Genomic DNA, 18,284 nt, shown 5'->3' with positions numbered 1-18,284 from the left:
GAAGCAAACGCACAAACATCTTGAGGGGTTGGGGAAAAAAGTAATGATAGCTGAACCAGTAAAGACCACCAAATGTACTTAATGAAAGTCGAGGTACCTGCCGTAGAGAGAAAAAATTCATCAAGGACCTTCCCATGCTCTGCCATGTGGAAAAAAATACCATTAGGGACAAAAAATAGCAAATACTTGTGACAGAAAAAATAGCCACACTTGCCTTCCAGGTATGCCAAACAGAGAATTATTTTTAATGGAACACTAGTAAACTTACTACAGGAATGACAAACAGATGACACAAATAGTGCAAACAAAAATGTTCAAATGTATGATGAAAAATCTATCTTTAATACACAATTTGGACATCCATGTAATGGAGTCTTCAGACAAAATCACCAATGCACAATGAACAACAAAGTCATACCTCTGAAGCATATTAAGGTAAAATTTTCTCTAGAGCAGTTTAATGTTATTGTCAATACAATCTTCCGGTCCTCCAAGTCTAGCATAACTCTTACAGTCTTGAAGCATAAGGACATGAAATTGTTTTAAGGACCAAAAGCTTACCCGTTTCGTATTCCAGCGCTTGCAGAATCATTTCGACCTGGTTGGACATAAGTAATTGTTAGAAAGCTTCTATTGGACATCATCCAATACAAGACTTGTACCTTATTTACAAGGAAGACGCCAAACAATAGAAAAGGCTATAAAATAAAAATAAACTGCAAATCAAATCTATCTGCAGGTCAAAGGGGTGTCCATATGATGAAAAAAAAAATGATTCAATACCATCAAATCATTTTCCAGCAGTGAGCATAGATTCGATTAACTGATTAAGGGAACAGCACAAGACTGCTAAAGGATCTGTTGCAAACGTACCCATGCTGTAAGTGGCAGAACCTAATTTGACACTCACCAAATGATCTCTTATCATCCGGCAATATTATCATGAATGCCACAGTAACCTGACTGAACTAGTAACAAATATGTAGGACCTAATAAAATTCATCTGGCAGGTTAACTAAGTCGTTAAATCACTAGAACTATAATGTGTTACAAATCATTCATTATGTCCGGGTGTTTGCTGGACAACAGTTGCATAAGAGAGGGGGGGGGGGAATGAAAAAAGTGAGCCAGTATCAAGCAACATTTTCACAAGAAATTCTTTTCGGCCTCAAAATGAAGGACACTGCTAGAGGGCACTCGGGCAGGTTTATCCACACCCACTTGAGTCCAACCTGAACAAAACCCAAGGTTGGGCTTGTTTCGGTTCAGCCTGGGGTTAGACTTGGGCTGAAAAATTAGAACCCGAGTTGGGTTGGGCTTGGGTTGATGCCTTGGTAACCTGAAACCCATCTGAGCCTGAGCCCAAATAAATAAACCATAAAAAGCCTTCTACGTAAATATACCAGTGCATATGACACACATACATAAATGCAATACATTATGTAAATCATAACAATAGACATGCATAGCTTAGGCTTTGTATCAAGTATGACCTCGAATAGAGTGATTGGAGGGCAAGGATCCATGTAGCCGACCCCATTTAGTTGGGATTAGGCTGAGTTTGTTCCTGTTGTTGTATTACAATAGATCTTGAAAATACTATAGCATATTATTATGCAACAATCATATGACATACTTATACGAAAGCAAGCAAGAAGAATTTTAAGAAATAAAAAAAGATGAATGAATGTAAAGTCAAGATATTGCTGCTGTTCCATTAAAAAAGAAATCCGGCCCAAGCCCGAGCCTAGCGATGAGCTTGAATAGTTTTTGATTGGGTTGGGCTCGGGCTGGGCTAGCTCCATAGTTGTCAAGGCGACCTAAGGTGGTGGAGGGGTGTCTACGCACTTAGGCAACAAGGCGCCTGTCTAGGTGTTGCCTAGGCGACCAAGGCACCCAGATATTATTTTTTATTTCCCCACTTTTCTAACAATATTTAGTTTGCTACAATATGTACCTTATAAGTTATATCATCAAAACTCAACATTAAGCCACATCAAGTCATCAAAAATAAATATTAAGCAACATCAAGTCATCAAAAATCAACATTAAGTCACATCCAAGTAATCAAAAATCAATATTAAGCCACATAAAGTCATCAAAAAATCAACATAGAACTAGAAGACAGCAGAATTGAAGAAGCAAGCTATTGGAAGTTTTAAACAATAAAAAAAATTTGGTTTATACTATTCTTAGATAATATGATCTTATCAATAATTAATTAAACTGCTCTCGATTTAGAGAAATGTTCTTGTTCTCTAAGAAGTTTGACTGATCAAATGATTTTATTTTTACATGAGACTTTTTGTATTAGGTATAACACAAAACCAGCTTTCCAACAAATCCAAGATTACTTAAATCTGATTTATATTGAAAGAGTGGTGTTCCGGTCAAACCTTATTCGGTGTCTGCAAATGCTGTCAAAATTGCTCTGAATGAAAATATTTTTTTTAAATATCAAAAGAAATGAATATTTTACCGCACTTTGGGTTTTTAGCAATTTACCATATTAAGATTTATGGAACTTTTAGATTTGAGAAAAAACTCATTAGAAAGTTGAAAATTTCACCTACCGTAAAAAATCCAGGTTTTGTTCTTGAATTAGGGGGTTGACTTTTTATCCTTTTGGATTTTGATTTTTTAACTATTTTTATTGGATTCAAATAGGGGGGGGGGGTATTTGCTTATTTATGAATAATATCTTAAGTAAATGAATCATTTACTTAAATGATATTACGCATAAATAAGTGCTAAAACCTGGTCCGATACCAGTGCAAGGCGCCCTGTAATAAGGCGGCAGTCGCCTAGGCCCCTACAGATCCGCCTGGACGCCTAGGCGGTGCCTAAGTGATGCCTTGACAGCTATGGCTAGCTCTCTAGACCTCGGGTTGTGCTTGGGAACCCCTTGTCCCTCGAGCCTGCCCAGCTCATCCAATGCCCATTCCTACACTGCATCTCTTCCAAAAGACAAACTCAAAGCAAATTCAAGTGGAATATTGGAGAACTAAGTGGAATATTTTTATTTGCCTCATGGATGATAAATCATGTTCCTTAGTCCTTACATTAATGAACTACACTTCATGACTACTTGATTCATTTTAAATGCAACTTATTCAACAAATTTGAATTACTATTCAACATCAAAATACAAGGAAGTTGAACTTGGCTAAGTTCGTAACTGATTGGATTTGTAAACTTAGGGCTAGGGTTAGAATCAAAATGATAAGCCCATTGGTCGATATCTACAATAGATGGCCGTACAAACATTTTATGGGGTGTATTTGTTCAATGACTTTTGACCATCTCATCCTTTACTCTAGAACTCCAATTGAAGGCATTCAACCATCAAAGGAAATAGAGTAAAATCAAATGATTGAGTACATTCTATAATATTGATATTTCTCCCTGAAGGTATCTCCAGTCAGGCAACATCACACATAGCATCCAATCCTCTGTGTGAGAACCAATATAGATTAGGTGGATGGTGGACCGATCTGCTGTGGTGGGTAAATTGATGGAAGAAGAGAGAGATGGGAAGGGATTGATGGGTGAGAGAGAGAGGAGATTGAAGGTGAAGGCAACAACCTCACTTTATAATCTAATAACTAATTTTTAATCCACTCATTCAAAATTTTTTTTTTTGGGGGGGGGGGGGGGGCTTGTGAACCTTTACAATGTATTAAAGTTCAGAGATGAGAGAATGAATTGACTTATCATTAATGACAGAGGTCCTCTTATTTATAATGTGATTACAACTCTAAGAGGGTAAAAAGGGAAACAATAAAATAAAGGGAAATATTATAAAACCCTAAGACAAGGATAAAATACCGATCCTACAGTATCTCACGAATCTCAACACTCCCCCTCAAGTTGGTGCGAATATATCATACATCCCCAACTTGGAGACCAGTGGGTGAAACACCTTACAATTTAATCCCTTGGTGAGCACATCAGCTAATTGATCAGAAGAACTAACAAAGGGAACACAATAAGACCTTGCTCCAATTTTTATTTAATAAAGTGTCGATCAATCTCGATGTGTTTGGTCCTATCATGCTGAACCGGATTATGGGCAATACTGATGGCAACCTTGTTATTGCAGTAGAGGCGCATAGGGGCTTCAGTTGTGACACCCAAATCTCCCAATAATCCTTTAATCCACATTAATTCATAGATACCCTGAACCATAACATGATACTTTGCTTCAGCACTGGATCATGATACAACAGATTGTTTGTTACTACGCCAGGTGATGAGATTACCCCCAAGAAATGAACAGTAGCCAGAGGTGGATCTTCTATCATCGATGGATCCAGCCCAATCAGCATTAGTGAAAGCCCCAAGCCGTAGATTCCCATTATTTGAAAATAGGAGACCTTTCCCAGGGGCAGATTTCAAGTATCTCAACATCCGATAAACAACATCAAGATGAGATGTCCTGGGATCATGAAGGAGGCGGCTAACTATGACCACGACATAGGCAATATCAGGTCTGGTATGGGATAAATAAAAATAACCAGTCTTTGGTATTGTTCCCTGTCAACAGTATCTCCCACAAAACTGCATAACTGATGGTTAACTTCAATAGGGGAATCAATAGGTTTACAACCAAGCATACCTATCTCACTTAGGAGGTCAAGGACATGTTTCCGTTGAGAAATAAAAATACCCTGGTCTGATCTTGACACCTCAATCCCAAGAAAATATCACAGGGGTCCAAGATCCTTGGTTTTGAACTCGGTGGCAAGCTGAGCTTTAAGAAAGGAGATCCCAACATCACTATTTCCAGTGATAACTATATCATCCACATACACGATCAGGGCTGTAATTTGGGAGCCACTTCGCTTCACAAATAACGTATGGTCAACTTGACTTTGCTGATACCCAAATTTTTTCATGGCCTTTAGGAACCGTCCAAACCAGGCCCTAGGAAATTGTTTGAGCCCGTAAAGGGACTTTTGTAGCCTGCATACTTTGCCAGTTGTGGAAGTTGAATCAAAACCAGGAAGCAATTCCATGTAAACCTCTTCTTCAAGTTCTCCATTCAAGAAGGCATTTTTTACATCTAGTTGTTGCAGATTCCATCCAAGGTTAGCAGCACATGACAGTAATGCTCTAACCGAATTCATCTTTGCCACGGGTGCAAAGTTCTCTTGGTAGTCTATCCCATAGGTCTGGGTAAAACCTTTAGCCACCAGACGAGCTTTGTACCTTTCAACAGTGCCATCAACCCTTTGCTTGACTGTAAACACCCACTTGTACCCAACTAATTTCTTCCCTTGGGGACATGGGACAAGTTCCCATGTACCATTCTTGTCCAATGCTTGCATTTCTTCTACCATGGCAGCCTTCCACTTTGGATTGTTAATGGCTTCCTTTCAATCCTGTGGGACAGACACAGAAGACAAGGAAGAACCAAAAGCAAAATGGGAAGGAGACAGGGACTTACAGGATACAAAATGCGAAATAGGGTGTTGAGTACAAAAACAAACACCTTTTCTTAAAGCAATGGGACGATCATCAATGTCAACAATAGAGGGAGAAGATTTACCTAAAGGGGAGGGCGCATCTGAAGAAGGCACAATGATGGGTAATAATTGGTCTTCAACGGTCTCCTTGTGCTTGGATTTCTTCCTAGTGTAGATTATCACATCTAAGGGAGCAGAACCTTTTTCATTATTAGTGTTGTTACTTGGAGGCTCCCCCTGAATAGGAGTGTCAAGAACAGGAAAAATATCATCAATGCTAGCAACAACCATGGGAGAAACAGACACTTGCTCTTCCTCAAGACTCTCCCCCTGAAGAGGAAGGGTGAAGTAGGGATCCTGTTCATGAAAAGCGACATCCATGGTGATATAGAGGCGGCGAGTTGAAGGGTCATTGCATTTATAAACTTTTTGGGAGGCCAAGTATCCCAGGAATACACATTTAAAAGCAAGAGGATCCAACTTGGAACGAGTAGGGGAGGAGTTGTGGACAAAGCACACACACCCAAAAACTCGGGGAGGGAGGGAGGTTGCAATTGTAGGGTCAGGGAGAAAAGACAACGGTGTTTTATAGTTAAGAACACTAGAGGGAAGCCGATTAATAAGGTAGGCAGCCGTAAGCACAGCATTACCTCAATAATGTTTAGAAACACCTGTTGTAAACATCAAGGCTTGGGCAACATCCAGGAGATGGTGATTTTTCCATTCAGGGATGCCATTCTGCTCTGTAGTCCGGACACAGGAGGTTTGGGAGAGAATACCATGGGAGGTGAGGTACTCTTGAAAAGCATGGTCAAGGTATTCTGTGCTATTATCACTGTGTAATACCTTGACAGAAGCATTAAACTAAGTACGAAGCATAGCATGAAAGGACTTAAAACATGAAAAACATCATATTTATTGTGGAGTAGATAAACCCATGTGAGGCGAGTGCAATTATCAATAAAAGTTATAAACCAACGACAACCATTGAGATCAACAGTCTGAGAGGGACCCTACACACCAAAATGAATAATAAAAAATGGAATATCACTATTACTATCACTTGAAAAATAAGATGTTCTGGTGTGTTTAGAAAATTCACACATCTCACAATTAAGTTGTTCCACACGATAATCTTTAACTAAGTTAGGAAACATTGACGTAAAACATGAAAAAAGGGATGTCCCAAGCAACGATGCCAATGGAGCAGCTTGGTTAGAGCACTATCAGAACGACGGGTATAAGCAGAAGAGGGGGCCGGAACAGGTGGTACAAAATCCAAATAATAGAGACCATCATGGACCCGACCATACCCAATCGTTGCGCCCGTCACTAGATCTTGAAAGAGGCAATGAGTGGAAAAAAAGTGAACAGAACAATTTAACTCACTAGTTAAACGATAAATGGACAATAAATTGGCATATAACTTTGGGACATGTAAAACAAATGAAAGAGAGAGATTAGAACTACAGGACACGAAACCTTTACCCAAAGGACATGCACCCATTGACAACACGTACCTTATCCAGCCCAGAGCAAGGAGAGTAGGTACAGAAGACCTCAGAGTTGCTAGTCATGTAATCGGTATCCCCAGAATCAATTAACCACAAAGGACTGGGAGAAGAAACATGAAAAATACCTGATTGGGAAAGGTTGGAAGTAGAGGAAGGAGAGGGGCATGTAGTCATTTGTGTCATAAGCTTTTGGAGGACAGCCATTTGATCCAGAGAGAAAGGTGCCAGAGCAGCAGCAGCAGGGACAATATCACAGGCATTAGAAAGATTAGCCTGGGAACGAGTAGCAATAAGGTTGGCATTGCGCCCATTTTTGGGGCACTTATGGAGCTTCCAACAAGACTCACGATTGTGGCAAGGACGGCCACAGTAGTCACATTGCAACCGGGGACGAGCTAGTGTAGTTCCTTTAGAGGAATCGGCAGAGGAAGGTGCAGATGGTGTAGTAAGGAGGGCCGATCGAACGGGAGTAGCAATGGGCATCATAACCTGTTAGCGATGTTCTTTACATTGGACCAAATTGTATGCCTGAAGAAGTGTGGGGAATGTATCATGCCCTAAAATCTGCACACAGACAGAATCATACACAGGATTAAGTCCTGTCAAGAAGTCATATACCTGTTCCATTTCCCTTTCTTTCTGGAAAGTACCAGCATCGTCAGGGTGAATCATGGGAACTGGGTGATAAAAATCCAGCTGTTGCCACAGAGAAGTGAGAGTTGTGTAATATGCAGTGAGGGAGAGCTCCTTTTGAGTAGTGTTCCAGACTTAGCGCCGGATCTCATATATCTGAGCATAATTCCCTGCCTGAGAGTAGGCCTGGCAAACAGCATCCCATAATTCCTTAGCTAAGTTCAAGAGAACAAAGTTGGGATTCACAGAGGCTTCCATGGAATTAATGAGAAAAGACATCACTAGGGCGTCATTAGATGACCATAGGGTTGCAACAATCGGACCGGTAGGCTTGAGAGAGTCTCCAATAATAAGGCCTGCATAATTATTTCCTCTCGGGGTGAGTAGACAGGCACGGGACCAGGTAAGGTAGTTCTAACCATTAAGCTTGATAGGGCTAGGTTGAAGTGTAGTAGAGGGCCTGTGGAAGTGGGTCGTTTAAGAGAGGGCAGAGGTTGAGTACCCGTCGAGGTCACACTGGCAAGATCGTCACCCATGGGATTAAGCAGGAAGGAGAACTAACCCAAGAGAAGTGGGCAACAGCCCAAAGAGAAGATCCGACGGAAAAAGCACAGCAACCAGTAGGGTCGTGGCGGCAACACTGGAAGAGAACGGCGGAAGAGGTGCAGCGACAAGGGGTCGTGGGCGGTAGCGCAGCCAAGAGGAGGGCCGCGGTATAGGTGCGACGACCTACAAGTCACAGCGAGAGCAGCGCCGGCAAGAGAAGGCTTGCGGGAGCTGGCGCGGCGACGGAATCGCGGCGTGTGCAACACCGGTAGAGGAGGCCTGCGGGAAGAGACTCGGCGACAGAGTCGTGGCGGCAGCACGGCCAAAGGAGAGGGCCGCGGTGGAGGTGTGGCGACTTGCGGGTTGTGACGGTAGACAGCATCGGCAAGAAGGAAGGCCGACGGATTTGGTGCGGCGATCAGATCGCGGCAAAGAGAGAGAGCTGCAGGTGGTCCCGCAGTAATGGGAAGGCCGAGAACCAAGAGGCAGCGACAGTGGAAAGATAGGCGTGGCGGAAAAAAACTAATGGCGCATGGTGCTGGAACTGTCTACCATGCTAGACGAGGAGGCGAAGCCTCCAAGGCGGCGGTGATGAGGTGAGCGATGCGAAGAAACCAAAACAGATTTTCTAGGGTTGCATGCTCTGATACCAAATTCGGAATCAGAGATGAGAGAATGAATTGACTTGTCATTAATGACAGAGGTCCTCTTATTTATAATGTGATTACAACCCTAAGAGGGCAAAAAGGGAAACAATAAAATAAAGGGAAATATTATAAAAACCTAAAACAAAAGGATAAAATACCGATCCTACGGTATCCCACGGATCTCAACAATTAATAAATCTGTAAAATAGAAGGAAAAAAAAATAAAATTGGACTCTAAAACTACCAATGGATGGGCTGATGTGGCAGCATCCTAAACTGACTAAATTAATAAGGAAAAGAAAATGAAACATCCACCAGTTGTAGGCTACTTTGGAAGAGTTCCTAACTAACCAAACTCTTAAAGAAAGAAACCAAACAGAAAAAAGAACAACTCCTATAATGTTGACTGACTTGGAGTGCCTAAATCAGTCCACTATTACAATAAATAAAGGGCCGTACCCAGTACACAAGGCTGCCGCTTTTTGCAGGGTCTGGGAGAGGTAGATGGTAGGCAGCCTTACCCACTTCACGGAGAGGCTGATTCCCAGGACTCGAACCCGTGCCACTGTGCTGGCAGTAACAAGACCTTGCCATCGCACCAAGCAACGACTCTCTACTTAGACTATTACCAATAAATAGATAGATAAATAAACTGCCACAACTTAGACTGAGGATAAGGTTTCTAAAATTTAGGAAACCTGTAACCACAAACATCTTGGAGATAGATTTTTTATTTCCTAGAATTCTGAAACTGTAAGAAAGCTTTAAACCTCTTCAAATAGGTCCCAGAAATCCTGGTTTTAAGGAGTCCAGAAAACAGGACCGCAAGATACTTAAAGATCTCCAATGGGCCCCACAATTCCAGGTTTGAAGCTTCCTTGGGCCATGGGCTTGGTTTTGAACTAGGAAACTGACCCAAAACCAGAACCGTGATCATGCCTGCATTATTTTCCACTTGTTAGATAAAACTTGCCCTCGAGTTCTGTTTAACGGAAGGATATTCAGTGCATGATTGGCATTCATCCTCATCGATCTACTGAATTCGAAGCTTAGACCACGATCCAATGGCACGAAATCAGCAACACAGAATTCATTGTTGAAGTTGCAATGTGGAAGCACAAATTCGACTGGTTCGATAAAAATATCAACAAGTTCATGCTCCTCTATAGGCGATTCTTCAATGATAACTGAAGCCACTTGGTCATCCATCATCAGTGGCACGTCTTGTTACTCTTCCACCCATTCCTCAATGACTGAGATCAATTTATCGAACAAAGATCCCATACGATTGGATGTGATCAGTAATTGGTCTTTTAAACTCTTGACATTGTCCCCGAGTTCTTCAATATTCTCTCCAACTGTACGCAAGTTCTCTTGCATGATTTGAAGCTGATGGCGGCAGGCAAACAAGGGTCGGATCCGTAGTATCAATGGCCAGGTTTGGCTCTGATACCAAGCTGATGCAGATCGGATGGATGGATCTGCTGTGAAGGATCAAATTGATGGAAGAAAAGGAGAAGAGGGAGGAGAGGAGATCGATGGGTGAGAGAGAGAGAGAGAGAAAATGGAAAGGCAACAACCTCACTTTAAAATCTAACTAATTCTTAATTCATTCAAATTGTGTGGGGCTTGTGTAAAATAGAAGAAAACAGAAAATAAAACTGACTTTAAAACTATCACTCAATGGGCTGATGTGGCAGTATCCTAGAAGACTAAATTAATAAGGAGAAGATAAGGAAATTTCCTTCAGTCGTAGGCTATTTTTGGAAGAGTTCCTAATTAACCAAACTATTAAAGAAAGAAACCAAACAGATACAGAACAACTCCTTTAACTTTGACTGACTTGGAGTGTCCTAAATCAGTCCACTATTACCATAAATAAATAGAGAAATAAATTCACAAGACTTGGACCGAGGATAAGGTTCCTAAAATTTAGGAAACCTGTAACCACAAGCATCTTGGAGATAAGATTCTTGATTTCCTGGAATTCTGAAACTGTAAAAAAGCTTTAAACCTTTTCAAATGGGTCCCACAAATCTTAGTTTTAAGGAATCTGGAAAATAGGAGACACAAGCTACTTAAAGATCTCAAATGGGCCCACAGTTCCTGGTTTCCAGGTTTGAATCTTCCTTGGAACATGGGCTTGGTTTTGACCCAGAAAACTGAGCCAACCAGAACCATGATCATGCTCCTGCATTAAGAGCCATAGGTCTACATAATATGCTGTATAGTCTGAGTACTCAAATCCAGCATTTCCCTTAAATAAGAATATACCTTAAATATTCAACAATTGCTTATCCAAATTTGCAATCTCACAAAAGTGTAAGAAAAGTACCTTATCAAAATCTTTAACGAGATTGGCTTCTAAAGATGCATTATTCTCGTACTCTGCCCAAAGTTCTTTTATCTCCTCAGCTGCACATGCTTCAATTACATCAACTAACCACAGAAATAAAATATGAATATTAAAAACAAATGCAAAATATAAGAACCAATCAATACCTCTCAATCCTCCACCAAGGACTTCACACATTTCATCTAAAGCTGCTTGCTCACGCCTGCTCTTTTCTGCTTTAGGCACACCATCTGAGGGTGTGATATCTCCAACAATAGCTATAAGATCAAAGGTTCATCTCAAACTTGGATCACTTACACTAACAAATTTAAGTGTGCTTGCTTGTCAGTAACACGGCAATTTGGGTAACAATTTTAACACATAAAATTGGTCTTGAAAAATAAATACTACACATCTAAAACAAAACCAGTCATGTTAACTCCTATTAACTATAGTACAGACATATGGAGATCTACCTTGGACACAAGAGGCTTTAAGATTAGTAGACCGAAGACGGAGTATATGATGTGTAGTTTTAGTCACAATATGATGGATACTAGCATGGTGCGAATTGAGGAAAGAGAGATACCACAAAGTGATATCGAGGGTCAATCATAAATAAAGAAGGTGACATAGAGGATGATGTTTTACAAAGAATTAAAGTGGGATGGATAAAGTGGAGAGATTTTAGGGATTCTGAGTCTTCTGCTCTTTCTGGTTTTGTGTTTGTTCTGGTCTGTTTAGGGTGAGTGAGTAAATTTTAGGGATGGAGACTTGGTAGGACTCTTCCTGTCCCTAAATTCCTTAAGGGTTGAAAGGGTTTTGAAACCTGCAACTCATCTTCCCCAATTCGATTGGGGAAGATGAGAATTGGGGAAGCTGAGTTGCAGGTTTTTTTTTTTTTTTTTTCTTTGCAAGGGTAATTTTGTCCATTCACCTCTTATTTTTAACACTGTTAGTCATGAATTGACGGAATGGGCTTATTTGTTACTGTTTGCAAACCTCAGGGGGGTACGCAGAATTTTCCAAAATTGGGGGGTAAAAATATCCTTTCGTCAAACCTCAGGGGTGGTATGTGTAAATTACCCTTATTATTATTATTAATTGTCAACAATTAGTTCACATCAGTTTAGAAACTGATTGTGCGTTGTACTCCAAGCAAAGGGGGACCAATTGGAAATTTCCTATTTTGGGAACCTTCTAATTTTGGTACCTTGCTGCTTCTTTCCATTAATCTATAAAGCAACCCAAGAGGGCACCAGAGAGCCCACGATTTTACTTCAACCTATTGCTGCTGTTTGCATGCTTGCTTAATCCCCATGGAGATTCCTTAGTGTGTGATCTGAGGAGGAAGGGGCTGGCGTTCGATCCAATCGACTCCTTGCGGTGGGAAGCCCGGGAGGTTGATATCAACTTATATTTTTCATCCCTACGGCTGTTAGAAGAGTGTCTACAACAATCGATCTTCACTGTTGCAAGTTTAGACCTAAGTTCTGGACCTCTGGTTAGTTTCTAATTCCATCACCTCAACCCCCAGCCCAATCCCACCATCAACTTCCTCCCCATATTCTGATCAAACTTCACACCTTGTGAGAGGATCACTCGATCCAGAAATAACCTAAGTTCTGGTTAGTTTCTAATTTTGTCCCTTGCCTTCTAATTCCATCACCTCAACCCCCAGTCCAATCCCGCCATCAACTTCCTCCCCATCTTCTGATCGAGCTTCACCCCTGTGAGAGGATCACTCGATCCAATTTTCAGGCCCTTTGGACCAGTGGACCTGCTGATATCACCTTGTCTCTTTCAGCTTGTCCTTGAGATAGATTTCTGTAGCCCTTGCTTGTGAAATTGGTAGGAAGTGTTTTAACTTGCTGATTGCACAAAGACCTTTGGGATTAACTTCTACCTTGTTTAAGACCTATAACCATATACCCCTGTTCTGTTCCACGTCCCTAAACTGCTAACTAATAGCCTGACTTTTTTCTATTCTGTTTCATACCCTTATCCCATCAGCCTTACTACAACCTGAGTATCTTTTAATTGTGATTCATTCCCTGGTTTAAGATCCTGTTATGGGATTGATGCACATTCATCACCGAAATAGGGTTGTTTTATTAGGAATAAATCCAGGGTTGGGTTCTATACAAGTTGGGCCTTTAATCCCATGGGCTTTCTATGTAATAGGTCACTTTTATGGACCTAAAGTATGGGTAATAGAATTGCATACGGGATTAGTTGTTCTAGTTCCATAGTTAGTTTATTTTGGTGTTTTTATTCATAAATTGAACCGGTTCAACCAATGGTTTAATTTAAGTGATTTTAGTAGTTTTATTTTAAGAGTTTAGTGGGACTAGATTAGGACTCCGTTTTGAGTCTATTTCAGTTTTCTAGTCAGTTTAAGTTACCTAATAGGTTAAGGATTGGGTTAGGCCTTTCCTTTTTAGTGTAGAAGTCTATTTTTGAGTCTTTTATATAAGGCTGTAAGGGGGGGCAAGTATTGAACATGAATTTTGATAATGAAAAAGCTTTTTGCTGCTCTCTTCCATTGAAGATTTGTCTTGTGTTTGATCAAGGCTGGTGGGATCGGTGTTTGATCCGATTGACACCTTGCGGTGGGGAGCCTGGGTGGTTCTTTGAAGGAATTGGTGTTTGATCCAATTGACACCTTGGGGTGGAAAACCCAGGTGGTCTGTTTTGGTTCTCTTTTGAAGCTCTCCATTATTGTTCTACTTGAATTTGACTCTATTGGTTGAGGTTGGTGGTAATTCTTTTGCTAACAAAATCTATGATTTATTACTCCATCCCTAACCTAATATATTTGGGTTCCCATTGTTCTCTTGGTTTCCCCATATGTTTTATTTCCCAATGTTCTCCTGGTTTTACCCTAAAACTGAGTCACCTTTTGAAAAACAAAATTAGTAAACTTAATACCTAACGTCAAACCCTGTTTTAACCCTAAACAGATTCACCTTTTGGTAAAAGATCCTGGTTTGGCTCCTAGTTTGACTATTCAAATCTAGGTCTACATTAGGGATTCTTTGAAGCTTTCAAATTTGTCCTACAATAGTAAGTCGTGGTCAGTTATATATAGTTTATTAGTAGTGAGAATTGTGTAATTAGTTATTAGCAACAAGATGAGTTGAAGGGAGAAATTGTAGGAGAAGTTGTAGCAATGGGAAGTGGGTATTGTACATGTATTTATTGATGAATGATGAAGTAGAAAGGAAGACTTCAAATCACTAAATTATCTATAAAAGAGATGACGTAGGCTTCCTCACCCAAGCCAAGATGGCAGGCTGCGAGCCAACTTTCCCTATTTTATCTCTTTATCTCTTATTTGTTTCCTTCCTATTTTCTTTCCCTATTTTATCCCATCTCCTTTCTTTGTACCTATCATTTGGTATTAGAGCCAGGGAATTACCCACACACTATGGAGCAAAATTTCAACAAAATATGTGATATTCAAGCGAAAATTTGTCTTTGTTTGATAAAATCATGAAAAGACTGGTAGCACTGTCTGAGAAATTCAACTCCTTTGCAAAAATGAATAGACCAACAAAAGAGGTAGCAACCAATGCAATTCAGTTCCTACCAATTGAAGTCACCATAACGGTGCAACCGGAGCAGCTAACGAAGAAGAAGAAGAAGAAAATGACAAAGGAAAAGACGCCCAAGCAATGCAGATCATGCACGACTTCCTTCAAGGTGATACAATTTCCTCCAACGAGATCGACATGCCATGAAATGACAATTCTTGCTTCATCAATTGAGAATTTCCCTATTAAAAATGGGATCCTAGGGGACCCTTAATTCCCTTAATTTCATTATCCTTGAGGGCAAGGACAATTCTAGGGGGAAGGAATGTTACGTTCCTAGATAAGCTAGCAAGGTGGTAGGGAGGTTTACTTGCAAGAGGTTGCTTATGTGGTTGGATGGTATTGTTTGTGAGTTATATTATATAAGTAATGATTAGTGTAAGTCGTGGTCAGTTATGAGATGATCATTCCTGCTTCGTCAATTGAGATTTTCCCTATTAAGAAATAGGATCCTGTTGGACCCAAGATAACAAATTGGAAGGGAGAAAATGTAGGAATGGGAAGTGGGCAGTTGTGATAACCAATTGTACGTGTAATTATTGATGAATGATGAAGTAGAAAGGAAGACTTGAATTCCCTAAATTATCTCTAAAAGAGTTGAGGTAGGCTTCCTCACCCAAGCCAAGACGCCAGGCTTCCCTGTAAAGCCAACTTTCCCTATTTTATCTCCTTATCTCTTCTTTATCCCTTCTTGTTTTATTCCAATTTTCTTTTCCTATTTTATCTCATCTCCTTTCCTTGTACCTATCACAGACTTTTAGACATTTGAAAGGCATAAGTCATACTGTCCTTTCTTCTCTAATCCTTTTTCATAATCACATGAACATTTTCACTGAATCTGGTTCTCTTTTTTAGGATTTTCCCATAGGCTCCGTTTGGTTGCAAGGGGAATTAAAGGGAAGGGAAGTGAAATTTTCATACTTAAAAAAAGAACTTTTTTAATCATTACCCCATGTGACACCATGTGACAATATATCTAACTCCAAATCATTCCATATTTGGTTATTAAATTTCACTTTACTTTGCATCCATTTCCCTTTGGTTTAAAAAGTAAAATAAATATTACATGTAAAATGTATCTTTACTAGATATGGTAAGAAATTTATTTAGTTTATACAATCACATGGGGTAATGATTACAAAAGTTTCTTTTTTAGGTTTGAAAAATTTCCCATCCCTACCCTTTAATTCCCCTTGCAACCAAACGGAGCCATAGTATTAAGGGAAAAACTAAAGAATGCAATGCATCGATTATATTTAGCAGGAAAAAACTTGACAAGATGTATTTCCATCAATTTCATTTCAGTCTTCTTTTTTTTCTCATAAATTGCAGAATTCCCTGTTACTCTTCGGCTATCTCTAGTGAGAGTTACGTAAAGCAAATTCAGGGAAAAACTGATGCAAGCCATGGACCAACATTTTTTATGAAAAGAAACTTGAATCAATATATCTTCCTCCATCCATGGAAATGTAAAATTTACAGTATGTGGTTTTATAAAAAAAATTATGTGTATCTACTTTCTGTTCATGAAAATGCCGGTTTCCTTTACTTTTTGTTTTCTTCCCTGTAAATAGAAACACCATGAAGCTGAAGAGAGAGAAAAGGAAGAGGCAACAAACTGTTTCATTTGTAATTTCTAGGAAGCACCAGCAGAAGAGTGGCATCTTATTAGACTGCCACAAGGCCAGACATTATTTATGGAACTAAGAGAATAACATCCTACATTTCTGTTAAAATATGATACATGTGCCTGCACGAGAAAGTGTGACATCATATACAATACCTTGTAAAAATTAGTGTTTGAAGTTATGGAATTCCTTCTCTGTTTTTTATCAAACAAATGTTTGTAGTCATGGTTCAAGATTTCACGAAATATCGCCGATATATCTTGCATATTTCGGAAATCTCGACACTATCGAGACGAAATGCAGATACGAAATGGAAAAAGTACAAATCTCGTCGAAATTTCGTGATATTTCGGCATATGACCGAAATTTCGTGATATTTCGGCATATGACCGAAATATCGCCGAAACTGTTACAAAGTGTTAAAAGCCATCACGTGACTCAGCCTTTAAAAGCAGAATCTTGCAAGTCTCGGTCGAAATTTCGACCGAGACCTGCAGGGACTCTCTTTTCTTCATTTTTTTCTTCTTCCACTCTTCCAAGCCTCATCTAAGCCTCGTTCTTCATCATTTTCGACGGATTATCATTGGAAACACATCGGAAACACCTCCTAGCACATTTGTGAAGGATTTTTCACTGTTTAAGGTAATTCTTTTTTCTCTAAAACTATTTTTTTTGAAAATACTATGTTCAATACATGTTGAATGGTGATGATATTATTATATGTTAGACACCGGAGGCCGATCTACAACCTCAGGGTGTCAAAAATTTTTTTGCATATGTATTTTATTTTTTTTATTTTCTGATTTAAAAAATTAATTTTCCTACAAAAAAAAAGGTAATAATTAAGGGTAATATAAATTGGATGGGGATCAAGTAAATATATGTTAGACACCAATGGCCGATCTACGGCTTCACGGTGTCAAAAATATTTTTCTGCCCATAAATAATTAATTTTATTTTTGGAAATTAAGAAAATTATTAAAAAAAAAAAAAAGAAGAAGAAATAAATAAGGAAAAATATAAGATTTTGATGTGAAAAATCATGAAAAAATATGAAAATAATTTCGACATGTTTTTGAAGTGCATTAGATATATATTATGTTTAATCATTTCGGTTTTGTTGTGTTAGGTCAATATTTATATGAAAAATTGTTTTTAATTATGAGAAAAATATAAGGGTTAGGGGAAAAATATTAAATAGCTATACAATTGTTTTAGTATTCTCAAAGTCTCAATTGAAGTGCTTCTACATTAAGTTTTAATTAGTTGTTTTACTTACATTGCAGTAAATAAATATTATTATGGCGGATCATGGAAGACAACATTCGAAAGGAAAGCATAAGGTAGGGGAAAGTAGTCAACAAGGGGAGCAGAGGGAGCAGAGGCCAGCAAGGCAGCCTAGGGGTGACATTGCATGGTTACATGGCACTCCAATTGATGGGGATAAGAGAAAATCACAATGTAACTATTGTCACATGCAGTTTTTGGGAGGTGGGTCCAGTAGACTTAAACACCATCTGACTGGAGGATCTAAAGATGTTATAGCTTGTCATATGATCCCCGTTAAAGTAGCTAGGGAAGTTGGTGAAAGTTTGAGGGGAAAGATGAACAGGAAGGCTGACAAGCAGAGGGTAAGGGGACAACTTGAGGAGGCAGTGAGGAGTTCAATGGGAGGAGGAGAAGGAGAATACCATGATGACTCTGATGATGACTCTGATGATGATGACAGTGATGACCCCATCTATGTGCCTGATGATATACACACACCACATTAGGTTAGGGACTGTCTGTTTTGAGGAGTAAAGTTAGTTTTCGAGATGATCAGTAGAGACAGAGAGTAGGGGGTAGTGGAGGAGCTGGCACATCTAGAGGTTCTAGGGTTGGTGGGTTGCTGAATGCTTTTAAAAAATCACAAAC

General features: G+C 39.5%; 1 protein-coding gene across 1 annotated transcript in view; it reads right to left on the bottom strand.

Moving 5' to 3' along the window:
- LOC122665371 (5'-deoxynucleotidase HDDC2-like) overlaps positions 1 to 18,284 on the bottom strand; it is a 44,747-nt gene that overhangs the window by 177 nt on the left and 26,286 nt on the right. Inside the window, exons 4-7 of the mRNA XM_043861505.1 lie at positions 11,311 to 11,421; positions 11,144 to 11,223; positions 562 to 598; positions 98 to 139 (exon numbers count right to left, since the gene is read on the bottom strand). Coding sequence (XP_043717440.1) covers positions 98 to 139; positions 562 to 598; positions 11,144 to 11,223; positions 11,311 to 11,421 — 270 coding nt within the window. The remainder of the gene's footprint in view (positions 1 to 97; positions 140 to 561; positions 599 to 11,143; positions 11,224 to 11,310; positions 11,422 to 18,284) is intronic.

Source organism: Telopea speciosissima, chromosome 6, assembly GCF_018873765.1.
Source record: "Telopea speciosissima isolate NSW1024214 ecotype Mountain lineage chromosome 6, Tspe_v1, whole genome shotgun sequence".
NCBI lineage: Eukaryota > Viridiplantae > Streptophyta > Magnoliopsida > Proteales > Proteaceae > Telopea > Telopea speciosissima.
Note: the sequence above shows the minus strand (reverse complement) of the source record. Positions and strands in the feature narration are given on the sequence as shown.